This window comes from Dipodomys spectabilis, unplaced genomic scaffold, assembly GCF_019054845.1.
Source record: "Dipodomys spectabilis isolate Male_0828 unplaced genomic scaffold, ASM1905484v1 ptg000108l, whole genome shotgun sequence".
NCBI classification, from domain to species: domain Eukaryota; kingdom Metazoa; phylum Chordata; class Mammalia; order Rodentia; family Heteromyidae; genus Dipodomys; species Dipodomys spectabilis.
The window spans coordinates 5,268,210-5,282,300 of NW_024870785.1; the positions used below are offsets into that span (position 1 = coordinate 5,268,210).

Genomic DNA, 14,091 nt, shown 5'->3' on the forward strand with positions numbered 1-14,091 from the left:
TTGGAAGTCTCTGATTAGTACTCTTTCTCCAACCCAGCCCCTGTGATCACTGAGCTAGGTGTGAGAGATAAACATCTGAGCCTCGTGGGTTCAGGGGAGCCCAGGTACTCCTAATTTCCAACCAGAACTGACACAGTCTGCTCCTTTAACAACATCCATGAAGCACAGCCTGAGCTAGCCTCCTCCAGCTGCTAGCCTGAAACCAGCCACTCTTCAAATCCCACCTTCCTTACAGCTTAAGCAGAAGCAAGGACACCTCTGGTTCCATGTTTCATCTGGACACAAAGATGTTTCACATCTCTCTTGGCCTCAGTCATTCCTGAAACACCACAAGTCTGTTGCATGCCAGACCCTTACTATGCACAGGAACTAAAAGGTGAGGAGGAGCCAGATGCTGGAGGCTTGTGCCTGTAACCTTAGCTACTCAGGAGGCTGAGATCTGAGCTTCACAGTCCAGGCAGAAAAGTCCCTGTGGGACTCATCTCCAATTAACCACTCAAAAACACAAGTGGTACTGGTACTGTGGCTCAAAGTGGTAGAGCGCTAGCCATGAGCACAAAGAGGCTCAGGGACAGTGGGCCAGGCCCTGTGTTCAAACCCCATAACTGACCACTACCCCTCCCCCCCGCACACGTGCACACACACACACACACACACACACACACACACACACACACACACACACACAAAACCCTAAAAAGTGAGGATGCTCAGTGTCATGACCTCCTGTGGCTTCTGGCACAGCTCTCCTTCCCTAGTCAGGGGAAATACCTGGGTGGTTCAGGTACAGAGGCAGGGCTACCGTCAGGTGGTATAAAGCAGGGCAGGCAGGAAGTAGGCTATTAAAGATAAAGGCTTGGAGTCTTCGCCACTGTAAGCCTCAGGATACAGATGTGATGTCTCTTTGAGGATGGTGATCTAGGTGGCTGAGGAAGAAGTCTCTAAGAAAAGATTTCTAGGGCAGTGAACTGTTAGGAGATATATTTCTTTTCTTTAGCTAAGATCCAGTCACACAGTGACGGCGCTGTGATACATGAGTGCAGTCTCAGCACCCAGGAAGCAGAGGTGTACCAGATCAGCCTGGACAACACAATGAGATGCCATCTCAAACAAGCAAACACATGATCACATCAACTCCACTACAGAGGCAGAAAGAACATCATCCAAAAAGGTGATGCAATTCTAAAATGGAATGGGGCAAGTTCAGACCAGAAACTGCCAGAACCAAATGGGATGTGATGATTACGTGGCCAAGCCTAGGAGTGAGGGTAGGAGGCACCTGTTTCCGCTTCATTTGGATGGTGATGCCAAGAGCCGGGGATGAGGGAGGGAGACTCAGAAACAGCCAAGTGCTTCATGATCTCCGTGGGTAATGTGGAGGGTGCACTTGGAACCACAGCAGCCTAATTGCCCAGAGCGGGCTGATGGCTGAGCCAGCCTAGAAGCCAGGCTCCTGACTGACCTGGGTCCTTTCTGAGATATATCACACTCTCTCTAGAAGTGATCTACTCCATGTCTCAAAAAAGTCAGCACAGCCGGGTGCCAGTGGCTCATGCCTGTAATCCTAGCTATTCAGGAGACTGAGATCTGAGGATCACAGTTCAAAGCCAGCCCAGGCCAAAAGTCCCTGAGACTGGCCTCCAAATAAACCGCTCAGAAAACTGGAAGTGGCACTGTGGCTCAAGTGGTAGAGTGCTCGCCTTGAGCTGAAGAGCGGAGGGACAGCACCCAGGCCCAGAGTGCAAGCCCCACGACCGCCAAAAAAATAAAGTCATCACTCACAACTTGAGATGGTTTTCATTACCTTCAGGATGAACTCAGGATGGCTAGACAGCTCAGGAAGTAGACAACACAGAGGAGCCAAGTCTTATTGGAGCTGGACCAAGTGGCCAGCTAATACTTCTCTATGCTTCTCAAACAACTCCATCCCTGACTCCTACCAATTCCATGTCCATAACCCACCCTTCCGGCCACAGTGAGCTGCAGGAAGAGCCACACTGTCCTGGGTACATGAAGTGAAGGCTATTTGGCCTATCTGGTGTTCTGGAGTAGCCACGGCTGTGACAATGGCAATGTTCTGTTAGCATCTGTGCAGCATCTGTTAGCATCTATTTGCCCACCGTCACGCTGGCCCCACTGATCAAGACATTCCTAAGACAAGTGTTACTCTGTTTTCAAAACCAGTCACCAACTACTTTATTCCTTTGTTTTTAGCTAAATCACTATCCTTTCATGATCATTTTCAATGGGGTCCATAAAAGGGGGGGAAAAAAAGAGACCCAAGGAGGCTTGGTTTCCTGCTTGGTTATGTTTATTATGAGCAGTTAAGACATCCCCATTAGTCCTCAGAACAGAGCTTTCCTTTCCAGTCTTCTCCATACTTCGATGGAATACAGAGAAGGAAGAACAGTTTGAGGAAAGGGATCGTGTATGTAAGACCACACAGGAGAAAATACTCTTTATTCCGCTGCTTCAGAGTTCATGAGGTTGGAAGGTACAAGCAGAGCAGTCTGGGAAGGCAGGGCTCACACGGCAGGGCAGTTCCTGCAGTGGAGGGCTGGCCGGATGCCCAGTGCTGTTCAGCAGGGCAGCGCCACTTCTTGAGAAAAGCTGTGGCTAGTTGGGACAGTGGCTTCTTTCTCCATGGGTTGCCGGGCTCGCAGACCGGAGGAGCCCCCGTGTTTGTGAATGGCGCCAGTAGCATTCACTTGGTCTCTTTGGAGAGCATGTCTATGAGGAGTCTCGTTTAATCATTACCAGCCAATCAGATTACAACACAGGACCCAGCCCAATGCTGAAGGACCACCGTATGTCAAGGCTAGGCCACTGCATTATCTGCACACTCCTCCAACCCTGCCACACAAAGCCAGGGAGTGATCATGCCTAGCAGGAAGGCAAGAGGATGGGAAGTGGCTGGAAAAGAGAAAGGTGCCTAAAGAACAAATGATTTGCTGTAAGTAGCTGGTGAGTGAGGCAGGAGCAAGTAAGTGCCTCTTGGGGCCCCGCCCAGGGGACCACAGACCCCATGCAATGAGGCACTCTCCCTAACGCCTACACTGACAGCTCTGGATGAAGAAGAGCTACTTACACCATAGCTGACCACTGACCATCCGTGTGCTCCTAGAAAGCAGACTTCCTCTTGCTTTTCTGTACTCATTTGAATGTTAGCCATCCCCAATGTCCAGGGCCCAGTTGGCACATTGAAGGGAGATATGGGGTAAAATAAATAGAGAGAAAAGAGGTTGAAAACCAAAGAGCTAAGCAGGGCGATGACTGGGGACACCGTGGAGAAGTCAGAGCCGTTCAGTCTGTCGCTGGAGTAGTTCTGGTACTGTCTTCCTGTGGGATCCTCAGGCAGCCACTTGGAGAGGTCTTCACAAATCTGTGCACTTGACTTAACAGAAAACTCCCGATAAGCAACCCAGTGAGACAAGTCTCCTTTTTTAGGTGACTGGTATACAAAGGCAAGCTGGTGTACTTCATCCTGTCCTAGAAGGTGTTAAAATTCCCTGGAACTGCCTGCAACGTAATGGTGTAAAATATGACTAATCTCATTTCCTATTAAAGAGTTGGCAAGGCCAGACCATGAGTCTGATTAATTCAGAGATGTTCCAGGGCACAATGTAGACAGACGTGTCCAAGCGGGAGACACCTGGTGGTGTCAGCCTCACACTCCCAAGGCCGGCTGTTCCTTCACCTTTCTGGGATAGCCGAGCTGTCCAGTGCTGAGTGATGGGCTGCTGGGCTCAGGTGTCAGCTGGGTTTACCTCTTTGGAACAGAAGTAGTGTACGACCACACCATTGGGGTATCTTGCAAACGCACTGCAGGGAAGGAGAACAGCTCAGGGGGAGGAAAGCTTCTGACACAATTCTTCTCCAGCACCTGTAACAGGCCCTTTCTCCAGAAGCCACCCCAAAGCAGACAACCAAACCCCAAAGAACATCCTGCCAAAGGTTTCTGCATTGCCAGTGCCACCCTCACTAAGAAAGAACCAGAAAAAGGATGGATTTCACAGACTTCAAGTGCATGGGGACATTTCCAATTAACTGCTATCCAGCTATAGCAGGAAGTATAAAATAGGTGGACCATGTTCCAGGTATGGTCCTGGACAAAGAGTGAGAACATATCTCAAAAACAATCATTGTTGCCAGGTGCCGGTGGCTCAAGTCCATAATCCTAGCTATTGAGGAGGCTGAGATCTGAGGATCGCAGTTCAAAGCCAGCCTGGGCAGGAAAGTTTGTGAAACTCTTATCTTCAATAAACCACACACACACAAAAAAACAACCACAAGTGGCACTGTGGCTTAAGTGGTAGAATGCTCACCTTGAGTTGAAAAGCTCAGGGATAGCACCCAGACCTAGAGTTCAAGCCCTATGACCAAAAAGAAAACAAAAAAAAAAAACACCCACCAATAAAAATAAACAACCAGTGTTAAATGGAGCTGGAAGTATGGCTCAGCAGTAGAGTGCTTGCCCTGCAAGTTGTACATCTGACTTCAACTCCTAGTACTGCAAAAAAAATATTTTTTTTAAAATAAAGGATTAGGGGCTGGGAGGGTGGCTCAGTGGTAGAGCACTTGTCTTGCATGCTCAAGGCCCTGGGTTTGATTCCTCAGCACCACATAAGAAAAAAGCTGGAAGTGGTGCTGTGGCTCAAGTGGTAGAGTGCTAGCCTTGAGCTGAAGAGCTGAGGGACAGCGCCCAGGCCCAGAGTTCAGGCCCCACGACCGGACCCCCCCCCCCAAAAAAAAAAAAAATACTGCAAGGCTGGAGGTATAGTCAGTGGTAGAGCACCTGCTTACTGCCTACAGCTCAGATCTGGCTCATCAGAACCAGTTTCAGGCTAGTCTAACAAATGTCAGTGAGCTGGCTCGTCCTAAAGAAAAGCATGCTTCCAACTATGTAAGGAAAGGATACTGACTATAGAATGTGTCTTAATGTAGTATGTCACTGGCTCAAGAGTTTGTGTTACGGTGCTCCAAGTTCAAAGTTCTTTTTTCTACCTTCAGAAGTGCACCCTTCAGAGGCTTGGCAAAAGGGCACTTCTCAAAAAGAAAACTAAACTACTGGGTGCTGGTAGCCCACACCTGTAATCCTAGCTACTCAGGAGGCTGAGATCTGAGGATGGCGGTTCAAAGGCAGCCCAGGCAGAAAAGTCCCAGTGAGACTCTGATATCCAATTAACCATTCAAAGGCAGGAAGTGGCACTGTGGCTCAAGTGGTAAGAGAGCTAGCCTTGAACATAAACAATCTCAGGGACAGCAGCCAGGCCCTGAGTTCAAATCCTACAACTGACCAAAAAAACACCCCCAAACCCTAAACTAAGAATGTATCCTATAAAATAATCCCAAACACATTTCAAATGCTATTTGGTGGCACATGCCTGCAAATCCCAGCACCCAGGTAAGAATTCAATTTCTAGTGTTTAAACTCTGATAGTATGGCCTTCTCTTTCAACACTCAAGTCCAGGGAGTCAGGACAACCAGTAGCTGTGCTTGCTTCCTTCATTAGAGGGTAGAACTCCATTCTAAGCACTCCCTACCTGCAGGGGATCTCTATCCAAGTCTGAGTGCTGCTCAGAGTGGAAGCTCACCTGTTCCCAATCTTCTTCTTACACACAGTGCACACTTTCTCCTCTGTGATAATGCATTTCACCTGCTGGTGTAAAATCCGCTCTTCCTGGACCTGGGAGAGATTAGGGGAGAAGTTCTGTGTCCGGTGCACAGACACAGCAGGCAGAGGAAGGCATTACTTCACTCCCAGCCTCCAGAGATTCTCCTTGTTGAAACACTTGCAACACAATGTCAGGCTCATGTTGGATCAGCTTAAGCTGCACTGTACAAGGTACACACGGTTGCTCCTCAGAAGGAATGAACCGTAAGGAAATGGTCTCATACTAAAAACCAAAGCCCACCCTAGAATCTGGAAGGCTCATACCCTCAGGAACTCAGCGTGGAGAAGGTTCTTGAGAACTTGATTGAACCGTTTCTTTTGTGCATTTTCTTCCAAGACCTTTTCCAGAAAGATGCGTATGTCATTGATCTGAGTGTTTGCTGGCAGAAGGTTGATGGCCTGGGAACAGGAAAAGAGAGATTACAGACAGAGGCAGACCAAGTGTGAGAAAGAGTAAAGACCTGAGGCCAAGAGCTCTTAGGCCATGGAACCTTTCCCCCATTCCTCTTCTCCCTTGTGCCCCACCTCCCAGGGGAGGACTGCTGACCTTGGTGGTGTCCAGTTTGCTGTGGTGCAGCTCCAGCACCTGCAGGGCAGCCTGGAGGTTTGCCTGAGGCACTAGCAGCTCCAGCTTGATTGGCCCTAGGCAGTGAATGCTTGGGGGTGACAGGTACATCCGAAGCAGGGACAGATACACCTGTCTCATAGATAAAAGTCACATCCATCAGGCAGACAGAGCCCTCCCAGAAACCCCCAGCACTGGGCAGTCCTAGAGGTTAGAGAACAGCTCTCCCCATGTATGTGAAACTCGCCATTTTTACCTTTTTGAAATTTTGTGAAGTCAAATGGCCAAATGATGCAAATGCCACATTTATATCATTTACAAATTGTTAACACCCCGACATAACTGAAAAAGGATCTCTCATTTTCTTTGGCTTTGAAAGCTGAGCCTCTGGCCACATTTTAGCAGGTACAAATAAACCCAAGATAGGATGCCAGGGGCTCGGAATGTGGCTTGGTGGTAGAGTGCTTGCCTAGCATGCATGAAGCCCGGGGTTTGATTCCTCAGTACCACAAAAACAGGCAAAGCCAGAAGTGGTGCTGTGGCTCAAGCAGTAGAGTGCTAGCCTTAAGCAAAAGAAACTCGGGGACAGTGACCAGGCCCTGAGTTCAAGCCCCATGACTGGCCCAAAAAAAAAAGGATGCCACATTTCTTTCTTCTTTTTTTAAATGTCAGTATTGGGGCTTGAACTCTGGGCATCTCTTGCTTGGCTATTTCACTCATGGCTGGCTCTCAGCCACGTGAGCCACGTCCACTTCTGTCAGAGTCTCTTAGATTAGTCTGCCTGGGCTGGCTTTGAATTGTGATTTTCAAACTTCAGCTTCCTCAGTAGCTAAGATTATAGATGGGAGCTACCAGCACCCAGCTTACATTTCCTTCTAGTGCTATGGGATTTCTCCACTCAGCAATCTCAACTTTGGGGGCTTGATGATCATTTGTAGTTGGGACTGTCCTATGCATCATTCAGTAGCCTCTCTGGCCTCTATCCCTAGATTCAAGTAGTATCCTACTTCTCTACAAATCATACACACCACAAGTTCCTTCTTAAGAGCTGGGCCACATAAAGTTAATATATGAATCAGAATTCTTTTTTTTTTTTTTTTGGGTCCGGTAGTGGGGTCTGAACTCTGGGCCTGAGCACTGTCCCTCAGCTCTTCAGCTCAAGGCTAGCGCTCTACCACTTGAGCCACAGCACCACTTCCGGCTTTTTTCTTTTTGCTTATGTGGTGCTGAGGAATCGAACCCAGGGCCTCAGGCATGCAAGGCAAGCACTCTACCACTGAGCCACCTTCCCAGCCCTGAATCAGAATTCTTGAGAAAGCCGTAAGTGCTATTAATAATCATATGGCTGATAACTGATCCAAGAACTATCCCAAACTACAACCTATGGTCACCCTGCCTCTCCCTCAATGAACACATGCAAAAGCCACCTCATGCCCTATTTTACTGAGCAATTGCACCAGTGGCACTGAGGTCACACTGGAAGGGGTAAAGACTACCAAAGGGGGGCTGGGAAGGTGGCTCAGTGGTAGAGCGCTTGCCTCGCAGGCATGAGGCCCTGGGTTCGATTTCTCAGCACCACATAAGCAGAAAAAGCCAGAAGTGTTGCTGTGGCTCAAGCAGTAGAGGGCTAGCCTTGAGCTGAAGAGCTGAGGGACAGTGCCCAGGCCCAGAGTTCAAGCCCCATGACTGACCAAAAAAAAAAAAAAGAGGGGAGAGGGGGGAGGCTGGGAAGGGATGTGAAGGGTAAACAAAGGAGGAGGCTGCAATGCTTGGTAAGAAATGTACGCAGTATCCTGCCCATGTAACTGTAACTCCTCTGTACAGTATGTTCACAAATAAAATTAAATTAAATTTAAAAAAAAAAAAAAAAGATTATCAAAGGGGCAGGAAATGTACACATGCTCCTTGGGCTACCACTACTTACATCTTTGTTGCCATCTTTGCTTTGGTCGTAGTGTTTGTGACAGTACCTGCAAGGGAGAAAGTGGTCAGAGCAGGCAGGAGAACTATATTCAGGTGCTGGGACATCCCTATGACCTACCCAAGCCTACGACAGCTAAAACCAGGGGGCAGCGTGGGAGGGGACTCATGCTCCTGTAGAGGAAGGTGAGGGTGAACTTGGCCTCTCCGGCTGTGTAGGAGGTGGAAGGACAGGTAGACTTACTCCTCAGCCATCTTGGTATCCTTCAAGACGTGGACATAGATGAAGAGAGCTTGCTCGTGTTTCCCCATGCGCCCCAGCAGGAGAGCGCGTTCTTCTAAGAGGCCTAGAAGGAGAAAAGGGACATAAGCATTGTCACCACTGCTATGCAAGGATAAGAGCAGGGACTTCTCTGTTGGTGGTGGTGGGGTCTGCAGGAGTCGGGGAGGGTACATAGAAAGGGGGAATGAGGGTGAGTATGGCCAAAGAACAATGAAACCTTTAGGAATTCTTTCATAAATGTGGGGAGGGATGATAAGGAACAGAGGTGTAGGAGAGGTGAGGTTGATGGGGTATGTTGTGTGCACGTATGGAAATGTCACAATGAAATCCACCCTTATACATGTATGATGATAAAAAAATCTTTAAAGTGGATTAAAAAAGAATAATTTGTCACTTGCAGGGAAATGGATGGTCAAATGGCACGTGTTTTCTGTCATATGTGGAAGCTAGATCTAAAATACACAGAGCTATGATATACAGGACTCTAGGCATTCACACACAGTGAGATCAAAGGAGGAACACAAAAGTGCAATGCCTAAGCTGGGCGCTGGTGGCTCACGCCTGTAATCCTAGCTCCTCAGGATGCTGAGATCAAAGCCGGCCTGGGCAGGAAAGTCTGTGAGACTCTTATCTCCAATAAATCACTAGAAAACCAGAAGTGGTGCTGTGGCTCAAGTGGTAGAGCTCTCACCTTGAGTTGAAGAGCAAGGGACAGCGCCCAAGCCCACAGTTGAAGCCCCACGACCGACCAAAAAAAAAAAAAAAGTGCAATGCCTATGAGCATCTGATCATATGAAATAATATTTATCGAAATGAACACTCCAGAAAATGAAAACAAAATCTAAGACAAAAATAGTTGAGGTGAGAACATACAATAGCCACATACAGAAGAATGCCCTTGCCAAGCCAGGCACTACAGGGGAGATAAGCAAACAGCTGGTCTCAGCACTCACAGCTTACACATCAGACAAATTTGTCTCTTTCAGATAAACTGTGCCAGACTACAGAAAGTGCTGAGCAAGGAACCTGGCCAAGAGCATGTTCCAAAGCAGTGATAGGTTACAACCTGACTATCCTATCAGTTAGCAGTGGTTCCTACCCAGAAAGACTGCTCTTAGTCATGGTGTGGAAGTGACTCCCCAGAGGGCACAAGGCAGGAGCACCAGGCCCACTGTCTTCCCAGGCCCACGGCTGTGGGAACGGTGAAAAGGCAAAGGCACTTTTGTACTACGCTGGAGTGGCTTGGATCCCGAGCCAGACACTCACCATCAAAAGGGAAATCACAGATGAGCCGGCCTGGATCGTAGTAGCTGGAAATCTCCAAGAACATGAGCAGCTTCTGCCGGTATTCTCCCAGCTCACCCACTTCTTCTCCGGCAGGAACGGGGGTTTTGCCTTTCAAGGAAACCAAGCTTAATGTGAAAGAATGTTGTGGTGAAGCCATGTGGGGGTCATAAGAAAAGTCTGGGGAATGGGTCAGTGATGTCACCCCCCCGACTAGAAAGATCTCCACAGTGGTTTGTTTCCAAGTGTTCTTTTACTTTATGATCTCCAAATAATGTAAGAAGTTTAAGGAAAGCAGGCCAAGTAGAGAAACCCTAGCAGGCCAATCAGTTGCTCAGCAGCACAGCTGTCATCTTGCAGACAGATGGGTTCCTTCTGTCCTCCTCCAGGGAGGATCTCAGACATGTGCAGATCCTGATACGGGCTCATGAGTCTCCCATGGCAGGCCTTGGTCACTCAGTGCCCCCGGGCAGAGAACAGTGTGGCCTGCCTTTCAGTGGGAGCTGGTACCTGCGGGGAAGGACAGGAGGTACTCCTTCATCAGACACTGCACCTTCTCACAGTACAGCTGGATCAGGCAGTTGTGGAACCGCGAGCCTGTCTCCTCCCAAACGTGGATGATGTGCTCCTACGGTGAGATGGAGGCCTATCTGGTTAGTATCCTCCACCTAGGTACCTGGCCTCTTACTCTACTTTGTATTTTTAAAGCCCAACAGGTCCCAACCAGATATCCCTAGGAACAACTCTTCTGGTTTTGGCTTTTGTGTCAGCAGGGTCTCTGGAGGCAGCCCAGGCTGGCCTGGAACTCATGGTGCTCCTAAATTCTAGGATGACGAGCAAGTGCCACCACCCCCAGCAAGCAACAGCTCTTCTAAAACCACCGGGAAATGTCACAATGCACCCAGCAATGTCAGGAAGTGATTTTTTTTCCCCCATTTCCAACCTAAATTCTTTTTTCTAATTTTATCCTAGAATCCTTAAGTCTTATACTGGCCCATGTAATTAGGTTAATTGTTTGCATTCTGGTATGTAAAACTTGATTTTCCTGTGTTTGACTGCATAATGGATCTGACTCCCCCGAGCCCCCAAATCATTGTTCTTTTATTCTCTATACTCAGACAGCATCATCAGCAATAGCATTTCTAGCTTGGTCTCCTTCTTCAAAGAAAACTGAATTAACTTTATATACATTTTCACCAAACCCCAAGTGATATGAACCGCTGAAGTCCGAGCTGCCTGACAACTGCATCATATAGTCCTGAAGGCCAAAAAATACCTTACCAGATAAGGAATAGCCAGACCCTTGAAATTCTCTATTAAGAAGTCCAGCACTTGATCTCGTGGTAGAGATTCCACCTCCGGGAGATCTTCGGTAAATATCTGTTGGAACAAACCTGACTTCTAGCAGCAGAATCAAATGACTGAAGTTCCACCAAATGGGCATGCATGCCAAGTGGTAGGCCACTTCTGAAGAGGCAAGGTGTACAAGGAGGCACCAGTAACTCCTGGCTGTGTGGCAGACCATGCTGCGGGGCTCTTTGTGGCACGCGCACAGTGCGCCCCACTTTGCCTCCTTCCCCTGCTGTCTCTCCAGCTACGTCACACCTCCGAGGAGCTCCATTATCTACCTTTAGGCCGTCTTCTGGGAAGTCTCTCAGCACCCACATAGAGTAGGAAAAAATCAAAAGCAGGTTTTCTGTGCCTATAGGGGAAAAAAAAGACTTGTCAAAGGTTTGTTCAGGACAGGTGTGTAACTGGCCTCAGAATTCATCTGTGGACAACATGGCTGTTCATGCACCTGCCATTCAGAGTCCACATGGCTTTGCCAAACTGGTCACATGCCTGTTGGCTGTCATAGTTTGGCCATGAAGGTCTCAGTGGCAAAGTCGAAGAACACCAGGTAGGGAGGGGAGGAGGGAATGACGGAGGAGGGAAGGAATTGACTACCCAGACTCAGAAAGGGTGGGAGGCCAGGTCCAGGTGGTGGAGCTGTCTCCCGCTGTGCTCAAAAGGTGGGCTCACCCAGGTGCTGCAGATACTGCACTGTCCTCTCGTGGCCTTTCAGCGGGGAGTTTGCTTTCTTGGACTGGTCCACCAGCACCTGCAGAGCTGGCCACAGAGCCCGAGAACAAGGTCATGAGCCTCTTCACCATGAGAGACACCGCATCCCGTCCCCGGACGCCAGCCCTCCTCCCATCACCTTTCTCGTGGAGCCCCTTCTTCTCGTACAGGATGATCAGCTCGCTGTACTTGTGGGCCTTCTTCAGCACATGCTCGCTCTCCTCAATGTGGCAGTGATTGTTCTCCAGGCGCAGCAAGGGGGCCACCAGGGCCACATTGGTCTGGGGGAGGGGCACAGAACCTCAGTGGAAGCTGCTTGCGGGGAGGCTCCCCCTTCCCTAGCCCCTCACCTCCCTGGCTGAAAGGCCAGTGATGTAACATGGGGGCTTTAAAAGCACTTAGGTCTTTTGGTACAATGTGTCTCAATTGTGTGTGTGTGTGTGTGTGTGTGTGTGTGTGTGTGTGTGTGTGTGTGTGTGTGTGTGTGTGTGTGTGTGTGTGTGTGTGTGTGTGTGTGTGTGTGTGTGTGTGTGTGTGTGTGTCTGGGTGTGGGGGGGAGACACTTTCTTTGAGGAATTACAGTACTAACCACAATCTTAGCAGGGAAGAGCAGTCAGTTGTAAGATTCTGGATGAATATCTTACCCTATCCTCCTAACTCCACAGACTCAGCTGCATGGGCCAAGGGGAGGTCCCCCTTGTTCTTACCAGTGGCAGGTCCCCCCTAGTATAGAGCTCCCTTGCCAGTCCCCAGGACAAAGGGACCAGAGTGTTGAGACCACTCACGTGGAGGTAGCACTTGAGCAGGGTGGTGTCAATGATCTGCAGCAGCTTCTTCTTGGATTTGATGGTGGGAGTGCCTTCCATGAGCGGGGAGGTGCTGGACTGGTGATCAGAGTCATTCAGCTTCTTTACCAACTGACTTCGTTTCTGCGAGGGCCAAAAATGAGGGAGTGGTCCTGGCCAGCATTAAGTCTTCCTTCATCACCTGAGCCACTGGGTAACTCAGTACCTTGACATCAGCTCAAGCATCTCACACTGGCATTCAGTTTTTATCAGAGACCAAAATTGATGACTGCCAAACTGCCACAGATTAACGACAATTATCTGTTGTTTCATTTTGTCTTTTCAATGTTAAGGGTTGAATCCAAGGTCTTACTTACTCCCAGCTTTCTATTTGTTTTTGAAGTTAGCTTTTGCCTATTTTCAAACTCCATATACCTGGACATGAGAGCTATAATCCCAGCAACTTGGGAGGCTGAGATAGGAAGATTCTGAGTTTCAGGCCAGCTTGGATAATATAGATACCCAGTCTGAACAACTAAAAATTTTCTGTGTGACAGTGGCTCATCCTAGCTACTCAGGAGGCTGAGATTTGAGGATCATGCCTCAAAGCCAGCCTGGGCAGGAAAGTCCGTGAAATGCTTATCTTCGATTAACTACCAAAAAGTCAAAAGTGGAGCTGTGACTCAAGTGGCAGAGTGCTATAGCACTGAGCACAAAGCTCAGTGACAGTGCCCAGGTCATGAGTTCAAGCCCCAAGACTGGCACACAAAAAATAAATTAATTAAATCTTTTAATTGGTCATGGGGCTTGAACTCTAGGCCTGGGCGCTGTCCCTCAGCTCTTCAGCTCAAGGTTAGTGCCACCACTTTAGCCACAATGCCACTTCTAGTTTTCTGGTGGTTTATTGGCAATAAGAGTCTCACTGACTCTCTTTCCCCAGACTGGCTTTGAACCATGATCCTCAGATCTCAGCCTCCGGAGCAGCTAGGATTATAGGCGTGAGCAACTGATGCCCAGATAATTAAATCTTTGAGTGGAATCATCCAGTTTGCATTCTTTTGTCTTTGCATTCTCTGGTCTTGTATGCTTTTATATCTCTCTAGCCCAGTTAAGTTCATGCATTCCCAATGTCAGTGAAGGGCAGGAAGAAACTATGCTCAGATACTTAAAGCAAATAGTGGGAAATATTCTAGGAACTCTCTTCTCTTGGCATGGGGCTGTGCAGTGTGCACGCAGAGGCAAGTCTGTGTGATCCTTGAGGGCTGCCAGTCACAGCTGGATGCTCCACAGCTGGAGCCCGACATCAAGAACATGCCAAGGCTAAGCACAAGCATGCCTTAGCAGACCTGCAGGCACCCACTGGCACAGAGGCAAGCAGCGGAGGGCGGCATTACAATTTTCCAGCAATACTTCTTGCAATGCTTCTACTGGAAGACCCCTAACACAGGTCTACAGAACACTGAAGAAGAGAAATATTCCTATGGTTTCTGAGGACAGAACATACAAACAATAGCTTAC

At 48.6% G+C, this 14,091-nt stretch overlaps 1 protein-coding gene across 1 annotated transcript in view; it reads right to left on the minus strand.

Moving 5' to 3' along the window:
• Positions 1 to 2,293: 2,293 nt before the first annotated feature.
• Positions 2,294 to 14,091, minus strand: part of Vps39 (VPS39 subunit of HOPS complex) — a 37,167-nt gene continuing 25,369 nt past the window's right edge. Inside the window, exons 13-25 of the mRNA XM_042687901.1 lie at positions 12,574 to 12,717; positions 11,928 to 12,069; positions 11,750 to 11,836; positions 11,356 to 11,429; positions 11,009 to 11,107; positions 10,238 to 10,355; positions 9,710 to 9,838; positions 8,405 to 8,507; positions 8,165 to 8,210; positions 6,223 to 6,372; positions 5,940 to 6,074; positions 5,596 to 5,687; positions 2,294 to 3,822 (exon numbers count right to left, since the gene is read on the minus strand). Coding sequence (XP_042543835.1) covers positions 3,747 to 3,822; positions 5,596 to 5,687; positions 5,940 to 6,074; positions 6,223 to 6,372; positions 8,165 to 8,210; positions 8,405 to 8,507; positions 9,710 to 9,838; positions 10,238 to 10,355; positions 11,009 to 11,107; positions 11,356 to 11,429; positions 11,750 to 11,836; positions 11,928 to 12,069; positions 12,574 to 12,717 — 1,395 coding nt within the window. The 3' untranslated portion in view covers positions 2,294 to 3,746. The remainder of the gene's footprint in view (positions 3,823 to 5,595; positions 5,688 to 5,939; positions 6,075 to 6,222; positions 6,373 to 8,164; positions 8,211 to 8,404; positions 8,508 to 9,709; positions 9,839 to 10,237; positions 10,356 to 11,008; positions 11,108 to 11,355; positions 11,430 to 11,749; positions 11,837 to 11,927; positions 12,070 to 12,573; positions 12,718 to 14,091) is intronic.